The following is a 10,379-nucleotide window of genomic DNA, read 5'->3' as shown; positions in this document are numbered from 1 at the left end:
TTTGGGGCCCTGAGCAGATCAACATTCACAAGACCTCCGTCCTTTTTATTTTCAGATATTGTGTGATGGACAAAGTTTGCTGGTCATGTTTTGGCTCATTATTATCTCATTATTGTTTGGCAGCTAATTAAGGAAAAAAAAAAACAATTGAGGGGTCCGAGTCTTCAAGAACAAGATAATTAAAATTAATTCAACAGAAGTTAATTAGCAGCAAAAACAGGTCACTAATTAAGAAAAGATTTAGAGTGAAAACCTGCAGTCACGGTGGTCCTCCAGGACTGCAGTTTGAGATCCCTGTATTAAGCTAATATGCTCAGTGATCATGAATTATATTTTGTTTATGAGCTGGTAACACACTACAATACTTCGCTCCCACCAGAGGGAAACACTTACTCATTTGATTTTCCTTTTATATTTTAAATATACACATAAATGATTTCCCAAACTAATTTTAACAGCCAGCAATACACCAACTGTTAAAATGTACCATGTGAGGTGCAAACTTCCATTTCACAAAGTATTACTTTCTTAAATATGACACCAATGTTAAACTATCGAAATGTTCATCTGTTCAAGAGAAAATATGGTTTATTTTCCAATTTCTTTACAGTGAATTGATATACAAAACACAAAGAAAAACCATCCTGTACAAAAAGGACAGACATAATTATATAAGTGATGTGCCTTCCAAGATTTTGAAAAATCAAACCAGTGGGGCACAAAATCATGACAACTGCTTACAGAAAATTAAGAAAGTCACGATTTTACCAAGATTAGTCACTTATTACCTCTACTTCCTAGAAAGGAAAATAGTTGTTTATGAATTTATTGGGGTTTTCTTTTTTTCATAATTTTAAAATTAAAAAGAAATCAATTTACAAACCCAAGTTTTCTCTTAAAATAAAAAAAACAAAATCAATAAAGCTTATTTACAAAAAACAATAAATGAAAAATGATCCTCATCATGATGTTTTAATCTACAGCCATTTCTAACCAACTCTCAGTGGCGGAGCTACAAGGACAACTCCGTCACCTCTAACAAACAGCATCGGGATGTTCCTTTTCGTAGACTGAAAAAGAGAAGAAAATGACAGCTAAATAAAAAGGCCTAAGTAAAGGTTCACACAAGCTTCTATAAAAAGCTATTTAATGAAAAAGGCCAACCAGTTAGTTATTTTACATCATATCTTAAATGTTCTAGAAATGTTGGAACCAAGTGAATTTACCTTATAAATTTCCTCGTACGTTTCTTCATCAATCTCTATTGTGGTTACAGTTTCTTCAACATCACTCAATATCATGTTTAAGTGCTGATCATAAGCCTGTACACAGTAGAGGATAAATTAATATTATGTAACAAGAATAAAAAAAAGAAACCTTATTTATATTTTTGTAATCATTGTGTTTTTAATTAACAATAATACTTGCTAGGGGTCTATTATCAGCCACCAACAACCTGTTGTCTGAGATAATGTTACTTACATGAAGCCTTCCTCTTAGTTCTCTGTCATTTCGCATTTTTACATAAATACGTTCATCAAGGCTCAGTCGGATGAGATCCAATGGTTCTTCTACAGTATTAGCTGCCTGTTGCTGAAGAGGAAAATTAGCGTTACTCTTGTGTGATTCTTTCAATTTCAATGTCCATATTATTTAATTCCTACATATCATAATTCTGCAAACCAATTTAAGGGTAGCTATTACAACATAAAAGCATTTTTAATATGTAATTTACAAGTAAAGTAGTTATTATATTAAAAAAAAACTTGGGACGACACAAGACTTTTGCTATAAGATTTTTTCAAGTCACACCCTCCTCTCAGCTCTCATATTCAACCACGTCCACAGTTCTCTCACCTCTCATTGGTGTGAACGCTTTTGTCAGACACAGTTCCTGCTCTCTCAGCGCTTATAAATTTTAATGTTTTCCTGACTTTAAATTCCCAATTAAAGAAGGATTATCAATAGTAAAAATGAGTACAAGGACAATCCTAGTACCAAAAAACAATGAAGTCAAACGAATTAACGACAAAAAAGTCAATTGGTTACACGGAAAATTGGTTAAATGTGTATCAATAGACTATGCTGAAACAGCTGGTGGTGATACAATATCCCGAAGAATATCTACAACCGTTAACACCCTCCGGTCTTCCACCGCCCAAATTACTGTTGAAAGAAAGATGTATCCAAGAAAGGTAATGTAGTAAATCTTCCACGGATAACATTAGACAACAAAGGAGATCTTGATATGCCACCTGTATTAAAATGTTAACAGTTTCCTGTTAGAATAGCTTTTGCAAAGACAATGAACAAATCTCACAGCCAAACATTCGAAAAAGTAATTTTATGTAAGAGAGAAAAAGAAATGAAATTCACTCAAGGGCAGTTATACATTGCATTGTCATGATGAAAGTCCAAACACAGAATCAAAATTCAATGTAATATTGACAAAAATTTAATTCAAAAAATTATTTTAACTGAAGTTTTACAGTAAAAGTTTAAAAAGTATTTGCATGTTAATTTCAAAGCCAAACAGAACGAAATCATATTATGCAAAGAATAACTCTAACGCAACATGAAACATAATTTACTTTCAAATGATTATGTTTTACTATTTTTTAATATGGTTAATTACTCGCTGTAATGTAAAATAGTTCTATTATGCAAATGTAACCAGTCCCATGAAAATAATAATCTGTTTAAATTGTACATCTGCATCCCCATACGCGAGGGGCAGAACCACAAAGAGGCTAACGTGTAGCGCAGGCCCGGGGGTTGGCGAGCGAAGCGAGCAGGGAAGGCCCACCAAGTTTGTAATGAAAAAACAGGCGGAGGAAACGAATGGATTGAAATTGAATACACACGTATGAAATTAAGTAGATTATTGCCGGTTAATGAAAACCAAAACAAAACAGGTTATGAAAAAAATACATTAACTAAAATAACACTTAAAAAAGTCTACAAATTAAAGCTAAATGAAAACTGAAAAGAAAAATGAAACAAATACTTTATAATTTGGATTTTCATGTGCAGTTACCAGTATAGTTATTAAAACTGCACAGTCATAATTTTATTAGAAATGAACATCTAATGTGTGCTAGAAACCTTTTGGCACAGCCCTCAGAGTCTGCTGGGCTATTCTGATGATATGATTGGTCATTTTCAGCTATCGGTCAAAACTGACCGCGCTCAGCGAAGCCTCAACACTCACCAGGGACAACTTTTGATGATTTCATTAGCCAAAATTGACAGTCAGTTAGACAGCGGCAGCTTTTACCAAACTTATGGGAGAAGGGGCTAAAAACATGAAACCTGCTCCTTTTACACATTGAACATATACAGTACATGAAATATAAAAATAATTATACATACAGTCAACTCCAGATGTATTGGCGCCCCTCAAGAAAAAGAGCAAAACATTCATATAAATAATATATATATATATATATATATATATATATATATATATATATATATATATATATATATATATATATAATGATTCTAATTAATGTATGGAGAAACTGCTAACTATTCATTTAATAAAAATAATTGCTGCAAAAGATACTGTATGAGGCAAAATTATCAGCACCCTATAAGGATATTAATACAACCAAAGGAATTTGCATCTTAGGGGGAAATGTTCCTTAATATTGTTTTTAGAACTTTATTGTTGTCTATGTCAATTTCACTGGGGTATAAATATGTGGTTAAAATCCTTTTGTCATCCATCAGCATTGGCCAAACAAAAGAGCTCTCCACTCAAATGAGGAAAAAAAAAAAAAATTTTTTTTGTATATATATATATATATATATATATATATATATATATATTTTTTTTTTTCACTTGAAATTATTGGTGATAATAATCATAGCCGTAGTAAAGAAGTTTGAAAAGTCAAGTCACGTTTATTTATATAGCACATTTAAAAGACAAAGTGCTGCACAACAAAATCAATCAAGATAAAAGAAACATTTAAACGAAGAATAAAACAGAAAAAAAAAGACATTTTAAAATGAATGAAATGTTAACAGATTAAGAAAGCAACAGAAGGGGAGAACTACAATCAACAGAGTGCAATGCAGAACAAACAGCTGAATGCACAGCCTTTAAATAGATGGGATTAACGGAAGATGCTCATCCACAGCAGTCCTTCAGGACACAAGCAGATCTGTGGCTGGAGCCCAGGAGAATGTAGCATTGGTGTCGGACTATTCCCATTACAATGCAGTGTGTGCGCTAGAGCCTGAGAATGCAGCTGGATCTTCTTGTTTAGCTGCAACAGTTCTGGCTTCAGATCATTCCGCTGTTTATGTAACGGTCCGAATCTGAAGGTACTATATGAAGTCTGAAAAAGTTATTTAAAACAAAGCTGAGTCGGAAAAAAAAAAATCTGAGCAGGGTGGAGCTGGCCAGATGTATAGCTAGAGAGAGCATTGTGGAGGGCTGCAAGGGCAAGTGTTAGGCTGGTGACTTTAAACCAGAACAGGGAAATCAAATTAAGATCCGATTAAACTTCCAGATTTGGAAAAGTCCAATCCATAGCCCATATTCAGGTAGACTGTTCAAGTCTTAAGATTTTCCATGTGAACTTGAAACAAAAACAAAACAAACAAACCTGAACAACAGCGGCAGAAAGATACACCAGTGTTTGTACACCTTGAAGAAGAAGAGCATGGGACTATTGAATATTTGCCAGGAAGGGGATTTATCCATAGATTTCCCCCCCACACACACAGTGAGGAGGATGCTAAGTGGGACAAAGAGGAAACCAAAGATCAGTTTCAAAACTGAAAACTTTAGTTGAATGTTGATGTTTTAGTGCTGCAAAATCAACAGTGAGATGCAACCTCAAAAACTAGAAGCTTTTTGAACGAGTTCCACAAAAGAAGCCCTTACTAAGACCAAGACACAAATGCCAAAATCTCAAGCAACACTGGAGTTACAAATGGTGTGTGTTGTAGTCAAATGACCCTAAAATTGATCTTTTCTGCCAGGCACACCATCATCATGTTTGACGAATAAAGGGGACTGCATACAATGAATGCTATCTTATACCCACGGTAAAATATGGTTGTGGTTCTTTGGATACTTAGGTGCTGCTTTGCTACCTATTGTATGGTCCAGTGGCTCTTGTTAAGGTCAGCAGCATAATGAACTTAATTAAGTACCACAGCACTTTATCCAAAAATCTGTTTGCCTTTGCCAAAAGGCTGAAACTGGGCTGTTGTTGGGTCTTCCAACAAGACAATGAAGGTTTTGCAATGGCCCCCTTAGTGTCCATACTTGAACCAATTGAAAATCTGTGGTCTTAAATGAAGAGGGCAGTTCACACGAGAAAAAAAAAAATCCATGAATCTTAATGGTTTGGAAATGTTCTGCGTTAAAGAGGGGTCTAAGTTCTCCAACCTTACTAATCACTGTCGAAGGATGTTAAGTGCTGCCATTCTATCCAGGTGATGCTCCACTAAATATAGGGTGGTCCAGATCTAATTATGCAACTTACAAGACAAAGGCATTGTTCGAAATATCTTGTAATAAACGAAAATGGACTTGCATTGAATTAATTCACTGATTTTCCATGTAATGTCCCACTTGTCCTCCATTCAGTTGGATACAGGCTCGGATTGATAAACTTAAGTTATAACATAATGAAAATTGCATAATTAGATCTGGACAACCCTGTACTGAAATTTGAGGTGGCAATATTTTTGAAATCTTCATTTTTATGAAATGTGTGTTACTAAAGGAAAACTTTATTTTGTACTAAAAATCTGTATGACAATAAAAGCATAAGGCCTACCCATTTGTTTAAGCACAAGCTATAACTCATTGCATGTATGCCAAATTTCCAACTGGGGACAAAGTTCTTTTTGTGGTTCTGTTTATACATTCATTTTGATAATTTTCATAAAAACTGCCAATAATTCTGGAGTTAGCTGTATGTTTATATTCACATACCAAAATGATGAATGAATTACTAAATTTCATGTTTGTGATGCAATCAGTGGAACCCACAGAACTCCCCATATACGTCAGACTGCAAATGACTCAAACCAATGTATTCACTTAAATGGGTAGTTTGAATCAGTAAAGTGGCTCGAAATGTCCATTCATATTTTGCACTTCTCTGGGAAGTCGATGTTACTATTTTGGGGTGCATACTAACACTAGGCAGCGTACTGTTAGCCTTATCGTCTCCGATCGGCCGGATTTCGTTTGCCTACAAGGTGGAATTCGCATGCGCTCCTCGATTTTCTATCGGAACTCATTTGGCTGCTGCTGCGGCGGGGGCGACTGTGTCGCACCAGCTAGGCTCCGGTCTAAGTAACCCTATTTGGAAAAGATCAGTTCTGCGTACATCGCACGGATATCAATGTATGCTTTTTTTTATTTCACATTTTAAAGATTACTGAATCATAACTTTGACAAGTGCTTCATCAACTACTAATAATTTGACAAAAGATCTCTCATTACATATATAAAGCAACCCTAATAATATTCGAAAACAAAATTATCTAATATTCAAATTAAGAATCTAATACTAAACTGTAACAGACATGAGACAAAATACTGCTCTCGTGTATGTATATATAGTAAGATGTAGAGTATGTACAGTATATGACTCGGTGTGTTTCAATACTAATATGTTTTGATCTTTCACAAAAAAAATCCATTTTCCTCATTTCCTACTGATGAGAAGTTAATTTGGAAAAAAATGTGATATTTTTGCATCGCGGAAAATGCAGATATCTGCTCGTTTAAATTTAAAACTCCTCAAATATTAAAGTAAAATCTCACCTGGTCAATTTCATCCGCCATCTTTCAAACGCAGCTACAACGTCTCGCGAGGAGGAGAGAAAGCACCATGGGAACGTATTTTTGACGTAAGCAGAGTCCGATCATTCCATCATTCAAAGTCGCGATATCATCAAAATGTCCGTGGGCTAAATAAACTCTTAAATTACAGTTACACTTTAGTTGAACGTTGTCTATTATAGTGAAAACTCGAGTAACTATTTGATTTATTCTGTTGAGATTTTTATAGTATTGTGAATGGGAGATTAGTTCATTAAATTATAGGCTAGGTCCGCCTCCGCGCTTATGAACTTTGTTGATTGGTTTAGGTTGTAATTGCCACTTTGAACAACCAATCATGTTTCTCACAGTTCCTATTGTCCCCGCCTCCTACGGGAGATGGTTTGGTCTTCTTGTCCAACAAAAGCAGCGGGTCAGTGTTTCCGCGTGACACTTGTTACTAGTCGATGGAGGTATTGTTTGTTAATGTCAGTATATGCATAATCGCTCTTTTTATGTAATATGCTTTAGTTTTTTTGTTATTGGCTCATTCGTTTATATTTTGACCCTCTTTTTTCAATGTTTTAAAATCCAATTTCATGGGAGCATCGCAGACAAGAGACGTCAAAGCATCGTACAGCGCGCTCAAGCATTCACTCGCAATTTACTACTACATACTACAATATGTCAAATCAGCAGAAAATGTCAGTAATACAGTGATATTAGTTTAACTTTATAGATCCCCGGAATTATGGTCTAACTGCTTGTGGACTACAGGCATTTTTTTAACATCTGCTCAGTGAAAGCTAAGTTGAAATTCAAGTATCCGTTTTTTCCACATCTGTGGAAATCTGTAATTTTTAAATTTGCAAAAACAAGAATACTCTTAACCATACATCAAAAAAGACAACAAAACCTAGATTTGGGATTTATTATGGACAATGCATTTAATAAATCATTTATTTTTTCATTTATCTACATACCTACACATTATTTTTTCCAGCCTGGTTAATTTAGCTCAGTTTGGTGGGAGCCTATGCGTCTTCTAGTATCATTGGATACAATGCAGAGCCAGTCCTTGGTAGGTGCAGAACAATTTTAGGGTAGACTCTCACACACACACACAGGATAAAGCTGAAGTTCCCAATCAATCCAACATTCATGTTGGTATGTGCAAAGAAAAAAAGTTAGTGGAAAAATGTGAAAACACCACAAAGACTGTGACTGGGTCAGGGTTCAAACTCAAGATAATTGTTCAGAACAGATTTCCTTTTTCATATTTAAGTAAACCTCATTCATTTATTCATCCATTCCCTCACTTATCCCATTCATAGTTACAAGGAACTGTTGCCTATTCCAGCAGCGGAATGTGCAAGGCAGGAATCAGCACGTTACAGGATGCTAGTCCATCACAGGGCATCATATTTACCAATTAATTTTAAATATTTAAAAGATATCATCCTTCTTGTCACTGTCAATAACTGAGACACAAATGTTAGAAGCTTTTCTGAAAGATATGGGGTCCAAAGACTAATCAATCTCAAGGCATACTTGCACAGTCTAGCCCGACCAATTAAGAGTCAACTAATCGTATTGTTGGATTTGGAAGAACATCAGGCTCTCTAAAGTTAAAGCTCATAAACATAATAATGCAAACCATGTGGTTAATATTCAAGATGCATGGACACATCTACAAATGCATTATCAAACCCTCTTAATCCAATTCTGGACTGTGGAAGTTGGAGCCTGTACCTGCAGCATTACGTGCAAGGCAGGAACCGAACCTGAACAGAGCAGCAGTGTAACATTCATTACTTCCTATATGATTGCATTTGAGGGGTGACTTATAAGCAATGGTAATGTTAAATATTTACAAGTTGTAACTTATTAACAAACCAGGATTTGGTCAAACGAGGTCTTATTTCAAACTGACGTTCATCAGTGCATGTTAATTTATGTTTAAATTTCTCCCTTAATTATTCATGTCATGAATGTTGTGATCTATCTATCTATCTATCTATCTATCTATCTATCTATCTATCTATCTATCTATCTATCTATCTATCTATCTATCTATTATATAGTGCCTTATCTATCTATCTATCTATCTATCTATCTATCTATTGTATAGTGCCTTTCACATCTATATATCTATCAATCTGTCTATCAATATATCTATTATATAGTGCCTTTTTCTCCTTCACTTTCTGCACACATTATTGTGTTGTAGATTGATTTTTAAATGGACACATTTGCAGTTTTTCACCCATATAGCTACACTCATTAACCCATAATGACAAAGTGAAAACAAGTTTTATGAAAGACTTGCTAATGGTTTGAAAATTAGACACTGAAACCTCTCATTCATTTTAAGTTTTTAGCCCTTTTGCTGTGCAGTCTGAATTGTGGTCATTTGCATCGTTTTTTGCTTTAATCATCCCTGCATGTGAAGTAAAAATCCAAGCCATGAAATCCAAGGAACTCTCTGTTGGAGCTATATGATACAATTGTGGTGAGGCACAGATCCGAGTAAGGGTATAAGACCGTTTCTAAGCTTTAATTTTTCACAGAAACATAGTGGCGTCAATCATTGTGAAATCGAAGAAGTTTGGAATGTCAGTGACTCTTCCTAGAGTGTGCCATGTGGCCAAACTGAGTAACCTGGACAAGAAGGGCCTTGGTCATGGTGGTGACTAAGAACCCAATGGTCACCCTATCCGAGCTTCAGGGGTCCTGTTTTGAGATGGGAGAACCTGTCTGAAGGATGATCAACTGTGCAGCACTCCATCAATCAGGTACACAAGACAGCCCACTTTGAGTTTACCAAATTTCATGTAATGAAGTCTGAGGGCATGAAGTTAAAGATCTATTGGTCTGATGGGACAAACATTGAGACAGAACTCCAAGCACTATGTCTGTCAAAGACCAGGCACTGCTCACTCTTTGCCGGCCTAATTTCATCCTTACAGTGAAGTATAGTGATGGCCAGTGCCGGTACTAGGTTATTTTGTGCCCTAGGCTAAGCTTATTAGTGTGCCAACTGACTATTTGGTAGCTGACCTGTGTTGCTGGCCCATCCCCACCCCCCTTTTGTTCTGCACCCTAAGCAAATGCCTAATTCGCCTTGATGGTGGCACTGGCCCTGGTAATGGCAGCATCATTCTATGGAGACGCTTCTCCGTGGCAGGAACACAGAGACTGGTCAAAACTGAGGGAAGGATGAATGCAGTCGAACAGAGGAGATCTGTTACCAGAGCGCACACAAGCTCAGTCTGGGGCGACAGTTAACCTATTAGCATGACAATGACTCGAAAGATACAACCAAGACAATGTTGGTGTGGAATGGTCAAAGTCCAGCATGAAGCTTCACTGAACATCTGTGAAGAGACCTGATGATGGCGATCCCATCAAACAGAGCTTGGGAAGATCTGCCAGGAAGAGAGGGTTAAACTGCTCGATTCAAGGTGTATAAAACTTGTAGAGAGTCGAAGTTTTAATTACTGCCAAAGGGGCTTTCCGCATACAGAACTAAGGGTCTGAATACTTATATGAATGAGAGATTTCAATTTGTAATTCACTT

At 35.9% G+C, this 10,379-nt stretch overlaps 1 protein-coding gene across 1 annotated transcript; it reads right to left on the bottom strand.

Annotated features, from left to right (window-relative positions):
- Positions 1 to 560: 560 nt before the first annotated feature.
- Positions 561 to 6,987, bottom strand: lsm3 (LSM3 homolog, U6 small nuclear RNA and mRNA degradation associated). The gene is made up of 4 exons (XM_039772474.1): positions 6,803 to 6,987; positions 1,483 to 1,593; positions 1,227 to 1,322; positions 561 to 1,070 (listed from the first exon to the last, which is right to left on the bottom strand). The coding sequence occupies exons 1-4, from the start codon at positions 6,821 to 6,823 to the stop codon at positions 990 to 992; spliced, it is 309 nt and encodes a 102-aa protein (XP_039628408.1). The 5' UTR covers positions 6,824 to 6,987; the 3' UTR covers positions 561 to 989.
- Positions 6,988 to 10,379: the final 3,392 nt, after the last annotated feature.

This window comes from Polypterus senegalus, chromosome 12, assembly GCF_016835505.1.
Source record: "Polypterus senegalus isolate Bchr_013 chromosome 12, ASM1683550v1, whole genome shotgun sequence".
NCBI classification, from domain to species: Eukaryota; Metazoa; Chordata; class Cladistia; order Polypteriformes; family Polypteridae; genus Polypterus; species Polypterus senegalus.
Note: the sequence above shows the minus strand (reverse complement) of the source record. Positions and strands in the feature narration are given on the sequence as shown.

Excerpts from the sequence above, each read along its gene's own strand:
- lsm3 (XM_039772474.1), bottom strand. The coding sequence starts at position 6,823 with ATGGCGGATGAAATTGACCAG. Across the intron at positions 1,594-6,802 it reads TGGCGGATGAAATTGACCAG|CAACAGGCAGCTAATACTGT; the intron begins GTGAGATTTTAC and ends TTTCCTCTTCAG. Across the intron at positions 1,323-1,482 it reads AACTAAGAGGAAGGCTTCAT|GCTTATGATCAGCACTTAAA; the intron begins GTAAGTAACATT and ends TACTGTGTACAG.